Consider the following 16,591-nt stretch of genomic DNA (forward strand, 5'->3'; position numbering starts at 1 on the left):
GAACTGTTGAATGATTATGATTTTGAGATTCGATACCACCTGGGGAAGGCGAATGTGGTAGCCGACGCTTTGAGTAGAAAGGACAGAAAAACCTATACGGGTAAAAGCTATGAATATAATTATTCGTACTAACCTTACTACCCAAATAAAGGAGGCGCAACAGGGGGTTGTAAAAGAAGGAAAGTTGAAGAATGAGATACCCAAAGGATCAGAGAAACATCTTAATACTCGGGAAGACGGAACCCGATATAGGGCTGATAGAATTTGGGTACCAAGGTTTGGAGATGTGAGAGAAATGGTACTTAAAGAAGCACATAAAACCAGATATTCAATACATCCAGGAGCGGGGAAGATGTATAAAGATCTCAAGAAAAACTTTTGGTGGCCGGGTATGAAAGCTGATATTGCTAAATATGTAGGAGAATGTTTGACGTGTTCTAAGGTCAAAGCTGAGCATCCGAAACCATCAGGTCTACTTTAACAACCCGAAATCCCGGAATGGAAATGGGAAAACATTACCATGGATTTCATCACTAAATTGCCAAGGACTGCAAGTGGTTATGATACTATTTGGGTAATAGTTGATCGTCTCACCAAGTCAGTACACTTCCTGCCAATAAGAGAAGATAACAATATGGAGAAGTTAGCACGACTGTATTTGAAGGAAGTCGTCTCCAGACATGGAATACCAATCTCTTTTATCTCTGATAGGGATGGCAGATTTATTTCAAGATTCTGGCAGATATTACAGCAAGCATTAGGAACTCGTCTAGACATGAGTACTGCCTATCATCCACAAACTGATGGGCAGAGCAAAAGGACGATACAAACGCTTGAAGACATGCTACGAGCATGTGTTATTGATTTCGGAAACAGTTGGGATCGACATCTACCGTTAGCAGAATTTTCCTACAACAACAACTACCATTCAAGCATTGAGATGGCGCCATTTGAAGCACTTTATGGTAGAAAGTGCAGGTCTCCAATTTGTTGGAGTGAAGTGGGGGATAGACAGATTACGGGTCCGGAGATAATACAAGAAACTACCGAGAAGATCATCCAAATTCAACAACGGTTGAAAACCGCCCAAAGTCGACAAAAGAGCTACGCTGACATTAAAAGAAAAGATATAGAATTTGAAATTGGAGAGATGGTCATGCTTAAAGTTGCACCTTGGAAAGGTGTTGTTCGATTTGGTAAACGAGGGAAATTAAATTCAAGGTATATCGGACCATTCAAGATTATTGATCGTGTCGGACCAGTAGCTTACCGACTTGAGTTACCTCAACAACTCGCGGCTGTACATAACACTTTCCACGTCTCGAATTTGAAGAAATGTTTTGCTAAAGAAGATCTCACTATTCCGTTAGATGAAATCCAAATCAACGAAAAACTTCAATTCATCGAAGAACCCGTCGAAATAATGGATCGTGAGGTTAAAAGACTTAAGCAAAACAAGATACCAATTGTTAAGGTTCAATGGAATGCTCGTAGAGGACCCGAGTTCACCTGGGAATGAGAAGATCAGATAAAGAAGAAATACCCGCATTTATTTCCAGAAGATACGTCAACAACTCCAACTGCTTAAAATTTCGGGACAAAATTTATTTAACTGGTAGGTACTGTAGTGACCCGAACTTTTCCATGTTTATATATATATTAAATGAAATTGTTATTTACATGATTAAGTGTTTCCAACATGTTAAGCAATCAAACTTGTTAAGACTTGATTAATTGAAATAGGTTTCATATAGACAATTGACCACCCAAGTTGACCGGTGATTCACGAACGTTAAAACTTGTAAAAACTATATGATGACATATATATGGTTATATATATAGTTAACATGATATTATGATAATTAAACATATCATTAATTATATTAATAATGAACTACATATGTAAAAACAAGACTACTAACTTAATGATTTTGAAACGAGACATATATGTAACGATTATCGTTGTAACGACATTTAATGTATATATATCATATTAAGAGATATTCGTACATCATAATATCATGATAATATAATAATTTAAAATCTCATTTGATATTATAAACATTGGGTTAACAACATTTAACAAGATCGTTAACCTAAAGGTTTCAAAACAACACTTACATGTAACGACTAACGATGACTTAACGACTCAGTTAAAATGTATATACATGTAGTGTTTTAATATGTATTCATACACTTTTGAAAGACTTCAAGATACTTATCAAAATACTTCTACTTAACAAAAATGCTTACAATTACATCCTCGTTCAGTTTCATCAACAATTCTACTCGTATGCACCCGTATTCGTACTCGTACAATACACAGCTTTTAGATGTATGTACTATTGGTATATACACTCCAATGATCAGCTCTTAGCAGCCCATGTGAGTCACCTAACACATGTGGGAACCATCATTTGACAACTAGCATGAAATATCTCATAAAATTACAAAAATATGAGTAATCATTCATGACTTATTTACATGAAAACAAAATTACATATCCTTTATATCTAATCCATACACCAACGATCAAAAACACCTAAAACACTTTCATTCTTCAATTTTCTTCATCTAATTGATCTCTCTCAAGTTCTATCTTCAAGTTTTAAGTGTTCTTCATAAATTCTACAAGTTCTAGTTTCATAAAATCAAGAATACTTCCAAGTTTGCTAGCTTACTTCCAATCTTGTAGAGTGATCATTCAACCTCAAGAAATCTTTCTTATTTATAGTATGATATCTTTCTAATACAAGGTAATACTCATATTCAAACTTTGATTCAATTTCTATAACTATAACAATCTTATTTCGAGTGAAAATCTTACTTGAACTGTTTTCGTGTCATGATTCTGCTTCAAGAACTTTCAAGCCATCCAAGGATCCTTTGAAGCTAGATCCATTTTTCTCATTTCCAGTATCTTTATCCAGAAAACTTGAGGTAATAATGATGTTCATAACATCATTCGATTCATACATATAAAGCTATCTTATTCGAAGGTTTAAACTTGTAATCACTAGAACATAGTTTAGTTAATTCTAAACTTGTTCGCAAACAAAAGTTAATCCTTCTAACTTGACTTTTAAAATCAACTAAACACATGTTCTATATCTATATGATATGCTAACTTAATGATTTAAAACCTGAAAACACGAAAAACACCGTAAAATCGGATTTACGCCGTCGTAGTAACACCTCGGGCTGTTTTGGGTTAGTTAATTAAAAACTATGATAAACTTTGATTTAAAAGTTGTTATTCTGGGAAAATGATTTTTCTTATGAACATGAAACTATATCCAAAAATCATGGTTAAACTCAATGTGGAAGTATGTTTTTCAAAATGGTCATCTAGACGTCGTTCTTTCGACTGAAATGACTACCTTTACAAAAACGAATTTTAACCTGTATTTCCGACTATAAACTTATACTTTTTCTGTATAGATTCATAAACTTAAGTTCAATATGAAACCATAGCAATTTGATTCACTCAAAACGGATTTAAAACGAAGAAGTTATGGGTAAAACAAGATTGGATATTTTTGCTTGTTGTAGCTACGTGAAAATTGGTAACAAATCTATATTAATCATATCCTAGCTAACTCATATTGTATTATACATGTATTCTAATATATTATGTAATCTTGAGATACCATAGACACGTATGCAAATGTTTTGACATATCATATCGACCCATGTATATATGTTATTTGGAACAACCATAGACACTCTATATGCAGTAATGTGGGAGTTAGCTTTACAGGGTTGAGGTTGATTCCAAAAATATATATACTTTGAGTTGTGATCTTGCCTGAGACGTGTATACACTGGGTCGTGGATTGATTCAAGATAATATATATCGATTTATTTCTGTACATCTAACTGTGGACAACTAGTTGTAGGTTACTAACGAGGACAGCTGACTTAATACACTCAAATCTTTAAAACATAATAAAAATGGTTGTAATTATATTTTGATCATACTTTGATATATATGTAAATATTTGTTATAGGTTCGTGAATCGACCAGTGGCCATGTCTTACTTCCCGACGAAGTAAAAATCTGTGAAAGTGAGTTGTAGTCCCACTTTTAAAATCTAATATTTTTGGGATGAGAATACATGCAAGTTTTATAAATGATTTACAAAATAGACACAAGTACGTGAAACTACATTCTATGGTTGAATTATCGAAATCAAATATGCCCCTTTTTATTAAGTCTGGTAATCTAAGAATTAGGGAACAGACACCCTAATTGACGCGAATCCTAAAGATAGATCTATCGAGCCCAACAAGCCCCATCCAAAGTACCGGATACTTTAGTACTTCGAAATTTATATCATATCCGAAGGGTGTCCCGGAATGATGGGGATATTCTTAAATATGCATCTTGTTAATGTCGGTTACCAGGTGTTCACCATATGAATGATTTTTATCTCTATGTATGGGATGTGTATTGAAATATGAAATCTTGTGGTCTATTGTTACGATTTGATATATATATGTTAAACCTATAACTCACCAACATTTTTGTTGACGTTTAAAGCATGTTTATTCTCAGGTGAATATTAAGAGCTTCCGCTGTTGCATACTAAAATAAGGACAAGATTTGGAGTCCATGTTTGTATGATATTGTGTAAAAACTGCATTCAAGAAACATATGTCGATGTAATATATTTCTATTGTAAACCATTATGTAATGGTCGTGTGTAAACAGTATATTTTAGATTATCATTATTTGATAATCTACGTAATGTTTTTAAAACCTTTATTGATAAAATAAAGGTTATGGTTGTTTTAAAAATGAATGCAGTCTTTGAAAAACGTCTCATACAGAGGTCAAAACCTCGTAACGAAATCAATTAATATGGAACGTTTATAATCAATATGAACGGGACATTTCAAAAGTGAAAGAAGGAACCGTGGATATGCAGAAAATTCATACTGATAAAAATGTGGCTGATTTTCTAACAAAATCAATCAATCGTGACAAGTTTATTTGGTGCCATTCCTCATGCGGCCTAGCAGAGACGTAAGTAACATCATTGGCAAGGAAGGATTATTGTGTGAAGATTGATTGAGCTTCAATCGAATCTTCAAGTGGGAGATTGTTGAATATTAAACTTGGATGGTAGAGTTGATGTGGTCAATTAACACATTTATTTTGAGGCCACACTATTCAAATGAAGGCTTTCATCTTCATACTCTCCAACCCCCATTTTTGAGTAGTATAAATAGAGCTCTAACTTATGCTCATTTTCTCATCCCAAAATATTCTTCAATCTTATGTACTAAAAGAGTTAATAGAGAGTTTGAGTGTTTAGTCTCTTAATTACAAGAGATATAAAGATTAGTGCTTATCCTTGTAATTAGAGAGAAGTGTAATTCATATTATTCTTATTAGTGAAACGTTTCTTTCCTTGCTCGTGGTTTTTACCCTATTGGGGTTTTCCATGTTAAATCTCGGTGTTCCTTTATTGTCATTATTTCAAGTATTACTAGCGGTTTGCTATAATTCGGTGACACTTTTCTCAACAATTATTAGGTAATGGGTTGAGATTGCCACCTTTTTAGATTAATGAATTTAACTGCAGATATTTAATGAATTTAATGCTCGGATGCACATTAATCTAAAGAGGTGTCAATCTCAAGTGAATCAACGTTTTCCAAGGAGTTACCAAAAATCGTTTATTTGTCGGAATTATATCCTTTACTGTCATACTTCAAGTGAGATCCTATCACCTACTTAATAACACACACATATACACACAAAGAGCGTATTTGGTTCAAGGTCATCATAATCATGTTCTTGGGCAAATTCACGACAACGGTTGGGCTCAGTTGGCAATTGTGGCTGGTCTCTATTGTAATTGTTGCAGGTTCATCAAGAGAAAATGAGGATAACACCTGAACATTACAATGGCGCCCGATTTGTACACCTTAGTTGTTTGGTATATTCATGTGTATTTAAATAAAAATCTTTTGTATATTGGATTTGCACAAAACCTTTTTTCAACTTTTTTTAATTTAATGTTCAGTATATTGCTAAATGTATTAACAATCTTCATATTATGACATGGTTAAGCTGCATCAACATCGCAGAGATAAAAATAAAAAACGATACTTTTACTACACATTTAATGTTTAACACGTGCGACTAACTTAGAGTCGTCTTATTTCAGCTTTAGATACAACTTTGGGTTTCGTTTATTAACAGAAGCAAGTATACGCTGGATGACTCCTTTTCGATATGTAAGACGAGACATGGTCTTGTGCTAAGCTCGACGTTATCTGAGCTGGCACAAGAACTTCTGTCTTGCTTGCAGCGATTCTGTTACCAACCACGTTCGCATAAAAAAGACCCGATTTTGCAGGCACAAAAACATCACTAACAGAACATATATAGAAATCGATAATCTCTCGTTCCAAATCTGCGCTCTCGGAACTCATAAACTTCATCTTCTCTGTTCCTTGCATTATGTCTTCCTTTGTGAATGTGTTGCCGTACAAATCTTTAAACGAACGTAAGCTACGATCCATTTTCGACTGCGTCACGTAAATTAACGTGTCTCGTGGATACCCGATCCTTTGAAGAAACTGCGCAATTTCAACCGGGTTGTAGCAATTTTTCATCCCTTTATTTGCATTACTTCGACACGTGCTCGTTCCCAGCATCTCACTTTTATAATCGATTGCAACGAATTGCCCATTCGGTTCACGACTTCTTAGTCGCCCTACAACCGAGTCAACTACTTCTTGCAATTCGGGCTTCAAACGAAGAGCCTCAAAGACAGCCCAACACGAATGTGGGTTCATATCCTTTTCAACCTTCCCTTGTTTCATCGATACCGATGGAAAATAAGTTATAACACGTATGTTTCGTGTTGTTTGAAATAGAGGTTCGATATTAGTCATAATGTAGTTCCGGTTAGCGTTGTAGGGAACTTTTACGCTAGCGAGCTTTTGTGCAAATGTTTCGGGATTTTTACGCCTTTCTATTTGGATTACGCCTTTCATGCTCGTCATGAACTTATCAGCATCATAAATTTCTTCGAAACCCCTGTAATGCATCAAATTAGATGAGTAAGTGTATTTACTATAAGTTTATAAATCAAATTAAAATTTAAAATGCATTACATATGTGCAATTTGTGCTTTGTACTAATTGGACTAACCTTTTTTCACCTTTGCTACCAATGATCTCTGGCAGCACAAGAGTTGCACCAAGATGTTTAGCAACTTGCACTGCTTTAGCAACCTGTGTGAACCATTTATGCGAGTTATAAAAATAATTATATAAAAATATAAATTCTAAACACAATCAAGTGAGATTGAACCTGTGAAATGTGATATTCGGGACCATTAGTAAGCGAAAAAGTAACAAAACCTTCTGTATTCTCTCGTACTTTCGCCATAACATTAACAGATACGTACAGTTAGATAAAAAAAATATGTTATTCGGAGATACCTATCGCATATATCTTGAAATATAAACAACTTACGTAATGAAGAATTACTCCAACAAAGCTTTAAGCGTTGGCCATTGTTTTTCGATTCATCATTAACTTGATAAAGACTATGCCTCGTCATTATCATGGCGTCTAATTCAACGTTGGATTTCACTGGGACATCAAGCTGCAAGAAAAATGACCGCACTATCATGCGAACTAAGTACGCTAATGTTTTAAAACAGTTCGATTTTGAAATTTGTATAAAAGGTATGATTTCCATACACTTACCAAAACATCGCCATCAAAGTGGTCTCTTTTGATCATGTTTCCAAGCATCATAAACATGGAAAATGTTAGAACTGCCCCCATAACTTGTCTAATATCCATGGACGCACTGTTTCTTCCAACTCTTGATTTAGAAAAGGTAACAAATTTAAGAGCCAGGATTAAAGCATAGTCTAGATTCAGTAACTAAGGATTCTCCTTTTTATGTTATGCTATGTGTTGGATAATGATAATGATCTAATTGTTGTTGCGTATATAATAGGGATGTGAATAACTTTCTGTTTCATCCGGTTCCAAAAATAGAGAAAAAACAGAAGAATGTTGAGTACGAAAGAGAGGAAGTAGTAGAGAAGAGAAGAAGGGAAGCTTAAATTTGGTATGCGGACAACGAATACAGCTTGCAGGATTCATTAGCTACTTTGGCTTTTTCAAGAATAGACATTCGATCATTAAACTTTGCCGGAAATTACTGTTAGATCTTTATGTCATATAAGCGTTGAGGTGATGGGAGACTGCATTTAGTTTACGATGATACGTGATTGGTTAATCGTAGAGTAATACACGTCTCTTTGAATTTCGTGACACCTTTCATAGGTGAAAATTACGTTTACGGACTTCCAAAATCCAAAGTACTTCGATTTCGGTTGTAAGTTTTAAGTTACATTTGTTACAAACGATGAACTCTGATGTCGATCATGGACTCAGGTATGATTAGTGACATTCAAGTGTAGTATAATAATGATCAAGAACTTGGGGTTACCAAATTTGTAAAAAAACACTAATTCTATTGTTGGTTTTAAATGATGTTGATATGTGCTTGAATCAAATTTTGACTTGGGTTATAAAATGATTTCATTTTAAAAAATTGAACTGATATGCATGTGAATTGTGTTTTAAATTACAGTGAACTTTAGACAGACGGAAAAAGTAATTTTGAAAGAACATAGACCAAATTCATAGTTGTTCATATTGAAGTTAACATTTAGATTGGGATGACGAATGTTAGTTTGACTTCTCAATACATAACACATAGATACAGTTGTCAATAACAATACCATACTATGTTTATGTACAGTTCAAAATAGAGTATGACATACTGACAGTTGTCACCCACATCAAATAAGGTGATAAACCTTTTGAAGTACTCTCACTTATATTTGAAGTGAGAGTACTTCAAATATAAACCCTCCATTTCTCAACAAATCGCAAAAACAGTCCCTGCGTGTTTTGAGTATTACACACATGTAATTAGTTAACGAAAAAATTAACTAGCATTAGTTAAGAACTAATGCATTATAAAAACCACAGGGACTACCGGGATAATTTTAAAAAGATAAGTACTAGCGGTATAATCTTGAGTAAATCACAGGGACCAATGCTATAATTAACTCTAAAATGTTAAATTGCAAGTTATTATGTTATAATATAAAGCATAAAACAAGACCTAACCTTGCAAAAAAAGCTAGCTATAAAAAACAGTAAGCATATTCCACCAGGTTATAACTTATAATAGACCATACTGTACAAGATTATTCTAATTCACTTATCACTTATAATAGTATAACAAAAGAATTCAGATGATAATCATATACTTAACTTTTGTTTAAACCCAAGAAGGATAATGAACAACAATATTGAATAACCAAATAAGTGAATTTGTATAAAAAAATATTACAATGTTTCATTTAATGGATGGTTCGGGTAGAACCAGAAAAAACGAGGACCGAGTAGAAACTGAACCGAACCGAAACTGGAATACCCGAGAATATTGGTCCGGTCCTTGGTCCATATATTTTCATTATTTCGGGTTTCGGTTCGGTCCGGGTCAAACCTGAAGAAACCAAGATTTTGAACTGAACCGAATTTTGGAAGGTGTAGCTTCCTTGGACATAATGATTTCCTTATTCGTCTTACACTTATAAACTATATGTGCGTAACAACCTAAAATAATAATTAACAAATTAATAAACAACTCAATTGTTATATTGTAGAACTGGTAGCAAAACCAAATTATTGTACGGTGTAGCTTCCTTTGGTTACTATATTGATTTTGAACTTGGATTAGTTTTACTTATATAATTGTTTTCATTTATGTGCGTCATATATTGGAAAATTATATGAAGTGTGTTTGTAAATATAGGAATGAAATAACATATATATTATTTTTTCATAAATATATATATGGGTCGGGTTTTACCGAACTGCTTGGACCGAAGCTAGAACCGGACCAAACTGAACCATATATGATAATATGAATGATCCGGTCCTCGGTTCCTATTTTCATAAAACTTTTGGATTTCGGTCCGGTCTAGGCCGGGTATGGACCATGTACAACCCTACTCGAGAGTAAACGGATTGGACTTTTTATACATTTAAATAATAATATCAAATTTATAAAGGGTAAAATATACAAGAAATCCATGAAAATAAACACGAACGTTAAAATAATGAGCTAGAAACATGAACATTATCTTTATTTGTTCAAGAACTTTGTGAATCTAAATTAATTCATATTAAAATGTTAACTGATATCGATTTTGACTATTTTGACCAACTAAATCTGATTTTCACACACGGACCAATGTCGACCAAATAATTACTCGGATTTTGAAAAATCCGATCGGCCGATTCCCAAAAAGGAGTAATCAAGGAGTAATTGGGGAGTTTTACAACACTGAGCCAATGGTTACCTATTATTTGTATAATTTCCATACACCCTATATTAACGATATGGACCTGGAAAAGAACTTGCCTGTAAATACTGCCCAAGAGTTAAAATGTAAACAACGATCGAAAGCAAATCAACCATGGCTTCCTTCAACTCATCATCAGTTTTTCCAAGTCCCAACATTATCGAAGTTTTGGTGATCATTCCTTCCTTGCTAACCTTTGCATGTTTCAGGACAGATAAACTCTGCTCGTATCTACACTACCCAAAAACTTCTTAGCTAGCTTTCAAGAAACAACAAAGTTTATATTCAGTTGATATAATACAGATTTTCATAAAATTTAATGAAACTGATATCTGAAGATTTCCAGCCTACAATCTAGAAGCCCACCTTCTAGATATTCAAAGTAGGCAACCTTGACAACTCATATGGAGGTAGCAAAGTTGATGATGATGACGGCCGCCAACCTTCTCCGTTCACACCATTCCACCGCCATAGAATTTTTACTATAAATAGAGGTGCAAACCTCAGTTGTAAATCATCCAAAATCATTCAGAGAAGTGTAATCACAACCTAGAGAGTGTGTGTGAGCTTGAGAGTTTTTTTTTGGTAAGAGTTTTGTAATACTCTGTAAATCTATTCTTGTGAGTAATAGAGTTGTTTTTCTCTCAAATTTATATCTCCCAACGTCCAGGCGATCCCCTCTTCCTAACAAGTGGTATTAAGAGCTTGGTTAGAGACGTTGGTCGAGTTTTGAGTTTTCTGAAGTTTTCTTAAAATTCAATTTTGAGTGTACCATTGGATTCGTCTCGTCGAACCGAGTCCAACGCAAAAAACGGCGACTTAAACGGAGTTATAACAAGCCCAGAAAACGCGGTCAAAGTTTGGTCAACTCGCCGGAATCTCGCCGGAGAAGACGACCGGTGCCGGAATTTTCGCCGGAGAAGACGATCACTGTAGCAATTCACTGTAGCAGCTGGCGACACTGTAGCAGTCAATGTAACAGTACTGTAGCGGTACTGTAGCAATTCTGAAATTTTACAATTTGGTCCCTGAAATTTTCAGAATTTCATTTTTTTGGTCCCTGAAGTTTATAAAAATTATAATTTTGCCCCGTAAGTGGAATTTAAGCCGCGAAGTGTCTATTCCACCATTTTCAACCGTTCCGGACGTAACGGTGATCTCTGTTTTCTACAATTCAACCCCGTTTGTGTTGAAAAATTATTTTTAAGGTGATAATGTCCACAGAAGAGTCAACATCATCTTCCGGAGCTATGATTATGCTCACAGCAACAAACTACACGCTGTGGAAACCTCGGATGGAAGATCTCCTCAGCTGTAAGGATTTGTTCGATCCTATTGAATTGAAGGGTATAAACCCTGATTCTACCAAAGAGAAAGAGTGGAAGAAATCAAACCGAAAAACTATTGGTCAGATCCGTCAATGGATTGATCATAGTGTCTTCCACCATGTTGCACAAGAGACAGACGCATATGTCCTCTGGAAAAAGTTGGAGGACATGTACCAGGCCAAGACTGCTCGGAATAAAGCCCTGCTGATGAGGCGTTTAGTCAACATGAAGCTCAAAAGTGGAACTTCAGTTGCCGAGCATACTAGTGAGTTTCAGAACTTGGTCAACCAGTTATCGTCTGTAGAGATGCCGCTTGGCGATGAAGTTCAGGCGCTACTGCTACTTAGTTCCCTTCCCGATAGTTGGGAAACGCTGGTAGTAACACTCAGCAACTCAGCACCGAATGGCAAACTTACCATGTCAATGGTCAAGGATGCCCTATTCAGTGAAGAGGCAAGGAGAAAGGACATGGGCACAGATCAGACCCATGCCTTTGTCACAGAGAATCGGGGGAGACAGCGAATGAGTAGCAAAAATAAATGGAGAGGCAGAAGTAAGAGCAGGGGCAGGTCAGCTGATGGCAGAAAACCAACATATAAATGTCATTATTGTGGATTAGAGGGACATATGAAGAAGAACTGCTATAGATTAAAAGAGGAACAAGGTCAAAGCAGTTCACAGCCGAAGAATAAGGGTGGAGAAACATTAGTGACTATCCCTGGTGATGTAGCTTATTGTTCAACCCATGATGAGACATGCCTTCACGTCTCACGAGAAGACACAGAATGGGTGGTAGATACTGCAGCTTCCTACCACGTGACTCCATACAAGGAATACTTCACAACATACAAAGCTGGAGACTTTGGAGCTGTGAAGATGGGAAATTCCAGTTCCGCTGAGATTGTCGGAATTGGTGATGTCAAGATAAACACAAGTTCTGGGAGCACAATCACTCTGAAGGATGTCCGCCATGTGCCAGATCTTCGGCTGAATTTACTTTCTGGGATAGCTCTCGACAAACAGGGCTATGATAGTCATTTCAGTAAAGGCACATGGAAATTGTCAAGAGGCGCTATGATATTCGCTCGGGGACACATTTGTGGCACACTTTACAAGACTCATGTGAAGATCTGCACAGACAGTATTAATGTTGCAGAAAAGGAGGCTTCACAAAATTTATGGCACCAGAGACTCGGTCACATGAGTGAGAAAGGGTTGTCTACCCTAATAAAGAAGGAGCTTATCAATGTAGACAAGGATGATGCACTAGATCCTTGCAATCATTGTCTGTTTGGTAAGCAGCATAGAGTCTCGTTTAATTCCTCTTCAACGAAAAAATCAGAGTTACTCAGTCTGGTACACTCTGATGTTTGCGGTCCCTTGGAGGTTGAATCAATTGGCGGCAATCGATACTTTCTGACGTTTATCGATGATACTTCTCGAAAGGTGTGGGTATATTTCTTACGGACGAAGGACCAGCTGTTCGATTACTTCAAACAGTTCCATGTCATGGTAGAACGTGAGACAGGAAAGAAGTTAAAGTGTCTTCGATCCGACAACGGCGGTGAATACTCTTCCAGACAGTTCGATGCCTATTGCAGATCATATGGCATCCGACATGAGAAGAAGGTCCCACGTACCCCTCAACATAATGGTATAGCAGAAAGAATGAACCGAACAATCATGGAACGTGTTCGGAGTATGCTCAGTATGGCTAAGCTGCCAAAGCCATTCTGGGGAGAAGCAGTCAGAGCCGCTTGTTATTTGATCAACCGATCTCCATCAGTACCACTGAATTTTGAAGTTCCGGAGAAACTTTGGTCTGGAAAGGATCCATCATACTCTCACTTAAGAGTATTTGGATGTTTGGCGTACGCACATGTATCCAAGGAGCTCAGACAGAAGCTGGATGCAAGGACCACTCCATGCATATTCATAGGCTATGGAGATGAAGAATTTGGATAAAGATTATTGGATCCAAAGGAGAAAAAGGTGATCAGAAGTAGGGACGTAGTGTTCCATGAAAGCCAGACAATAGAAGATATTGAAAAGCCCACAATATCTCAGAAGACAAATGTTGCTGCTCAGGTGCCAGAGGCAACAACGGAATCATTCATGAGAAATGAATTTTCAGTGCAAGAAGAAATGCCAGAAGTAGAAGATAATGAGGAAAATGACGGTGCTGAGCAGGGGGAGCCACAACCCCATCTGCCAGACGTTTCAGCACCATCACAAGATCAAGATGATGGTGGATCTCCTCAGAATGTTCCAGAAGTTCGTAGATCTGAACGAGGTCGGATTCCATCGAGTAGATATCCAGAATCCGAGTACCTTCTACTTACTGAAGATGGAGAACCGGAAAGTTTTCATGAAGCAGTAACTCATAAGGATAAAGAAAAATGGTTGCTCGCAATGCAGGATGAGATGGATTCTCTGCAGAAAAATCAAACTTATGAGATTGTAGAACTTCCACGCGGGAAGAAGGCACTGAAAAATAAATGGGTGTTCAAGCTGAAAAAGGATGGTAGTGGAAAAGTGGTGAAATACAAAGCACGACTTGTAGTCAAAGGATTCCAACAAAAGAAAGGGATTGATTTTGACGAGATATTTTCACCAGTAGTTAAGATGACTTCAATTAGAGTCATACTTGGATTGGTCGCAAGTATGAACTTGGAGCTTGAACAGATGGATGTAAAGACAGCTTTTCTTCATGGAGATTTACATGAAGAAATTTACATGGAGCAGCCAGAAGGTTTTGAGGTTTCAGGAGATAACCTCGTATGCAAGCTGAAGAAAAGTTTGTACGGTTTGAAGCAGGCACCTAGGCAGTGGTACAAGAAGTTTGACTCGTGCATGGTGAGTCAAGGGTACAAGAAAACTGCAGCAGATGAGTGTGTCTACATTCAGAAGTTTTCTGAAGGAGATTTCGTTGCTCTTCTACTATATGTAGACGATATTTTGATCGTAGGGAAAGACGCAACGAAGATCAACCAGCTGAAGAAGGAACTCTCTAAGTCTTTTGACATGAAAGACTTTGGACAGGCTCAACAGATTTTGGGAATGCAAATAACCCGAGACAGAAATAATAAAAGGTTATGGCTATCTCAGGAGAAATATATTGAACGAGTGCTTTCACGTTTCAATATGAACAATGCCAAACCTGTTAGCATTCCATTAGCTAACCATTTCAAGTTAAGCAAGAGTTCTTGTCCCTCATACAAGGAAGAGATCGGGGAGATGTCTTCAGTACCATATTCTTCAGCAGTTGGAAGTTTGATGTATGCAATGGTGTGTACAAGGCCCGATATTGCTCATGCAGTGGGAACGGTGAGTCGTTTTCTCTCGAACCCCGGGAAAGAGCATTGGGAGGCGGTAAAATGGATTCTCAGATATCTTAAAGGTACAAAGAATCTATGTCTTTGTTACGGGGGAGCTGATCCAATCTTGGAAGGCTATACAGATGCGGATATGGCCGGAGATCCTGATAGTAGGAAATCTACTTCAGGATTCATTTACACTTTTGCAGGGGGAGCTGTTTCATGGCAGTCAAGACTACAGAGGTGTGTTGCATTATCCATAACTGAAGCAGAGTATATTGCTGCCGCAGAAGCTGGAAAAGAAATGTTGTGGTTAAAGCGTTATCTTCAAGAATTTGGAATCAAGCAAAAGGAGTACAAGGTAATTGATCGACAACTGTTGAGACTAGTGAAGATCCATACAAAGGAGAATCCTGCGGATATGTTAACAAAGGTGGTGACTCGAGAGAAGTTGGAGTTATGCAGAGACATAACTGGAATGTTTGTGGATTCGGCTGGAGGGGGAGAATTGAAGATTTCCAGCCTACAATCTAGAAGCCCACCTTCTAGATATTCAAAGTAGGCAACCTTGACAACTCATATGGAGGTAGCAAAGTTGATGATGATGACGGCCGCCAACCTTCTCCGTTCACACCATTCCACCGTCATAGAATTTTTACTATAAATAGAGGTGCAAACCTCAGTTGTAAATCATCCCAAATCATTCAGAGAAGTGTAATCACAACCTAGAGAGTGTGTGTGAGCTTGAGAGTTTTTTTTTTGTAAGAGTTTTGTAATACTCTGTAAATCTATTCTTGTGAGTAATAGAGTTGTTTTTCTCTCAAATTTATATCTCCCAACGTCCAGGCGATCCCCTCTTCCTAACAATATCCAATAATGTCGTGGAAAAGTCAACTGCATGGTAATGCAATAACTTTAATTACTCGCCCAGCTCGTGGATCTCTTACAATTCTCTGCATGCGTTTAACAGTCTCAACGTTATGACAAAAACGTCTAGTCCTGAATTGGCTAACATGGAAACAGCTTCTAAATCACCTCTAAAATCAGAAGTCAAGCACTCAACCATTATATCAGGCTTCTTATTCTGCTTACACAATATTATAATCAATATAACAACATATATTTACTAATATGTTAGAAGGTTGATGCATTTAGTGTAGGATTAATGATATTGTGTAGGATTAATGATATTTACTAATTTGTCTTCCAACGGATCCTTTGATCCTTATCCTTTGATCCTTATCAATTAGTATCAAGTTATCTTGTCTTTGACCCGGGCATGATCAAATTTATTTGGGATGGCAATGATGAATTTGTCATTGATTGGTTTGTCTTTAACCTGGGCATATCGTCATATTCGAGTTGGAACTCGATGACGAGTTCTTTTCAGATGGGGAAGACTGATATGGAACCGGATTAAAAGGTTATTAGTTAGTCCGTATTAGTTGATTAGGAATATAAGAGTCATAGATAGATTTATTTTGTTTAATTATTAGGTTATCTTGTGTCCTTATTTAATTA

At 36.5% G+C, this 16,591-nt stretch overlaps 1 protein-coding gene and 1 pseudogene across 1 annotated transcript; both read right to left on the reverse strand.

Moving 5' to 3' along the window:
* Window positions 1–6,207: 6,207 nt before the first annotated feature.
* LOC139839688 (protein MANNAN SYNTHESIS-RELATED 1-like) lies at window positions 6,208–7,834 on the reverse strand. Its single transcript, XM_071829821.1, has 5 exons — window positions 7,736–7,834; window positions 7,507–7,631; window positions 7,334–7,415; window positions 7,172–7,254; window positions 6,208–7,057 (listed from the first exon to the last, which is right to left on the reverse strand). The coding sequence occupies exons 1-5, from the start codon at window positions 7,832–7,834 to the stop codon at window positions 6,208–6,210; spliced, it is 1,239 nt and encodes a 412-aa protein (XP_071685922.1).
* A 2,620-nt stretch (window positions 7,835–10,454) lies between these two features.
* Window positions 10,455–16,591, reverse strand: part of LOC139843041 (lipoyl synthase, chloroplastic-like) — a 34,881-nt pseudogene continuing 28,744 nt past the window's right edge.

The sequence above is a fragment of the Rutidosis leptorrhynchoides genome, chromosome 4, assembly GCF_046630445.1.
Source record: "Rutidosis leptorrhynchoides isolate AG116_Rl617_1_P2 chromosome 4, CSIRO_AGI_Rlap_v1, whole genome shotgun sequence".
Taxonomy (NCBI): domain Eukaryota; kingdom Viridiplantae; phylum Streptophyta; class Magnoliopsida; order Asterales; family Asteraceae; genus Rutidosis; species Rutidosis leptorrhynchoides.

Bases quoted from the DNA above. Each gene is read 5' to 3' on its own strand.
- LOC139839688 (XM_071829821.1), bottom strand. From the start codon at position 7,834: ATGGATATTAGACAAGTTATGGGGGCAGTTCTAACATTTTCCATGTTT. The intron at 7,255-7,333 runs GTTCAATCTCAC...TGGTTCACACAG, and splicing joins CCGAATATCACATTTCACAG to GTTGCTAAAGCAGTGCAAGT. The intron at 7,058-7,171 runs GTTAGTCCAATT...GATGCATTACAG, and splicing joins GGTAGCAAAGGTGAAAAAAG to GGGTTTCGAAGAAATTTATG.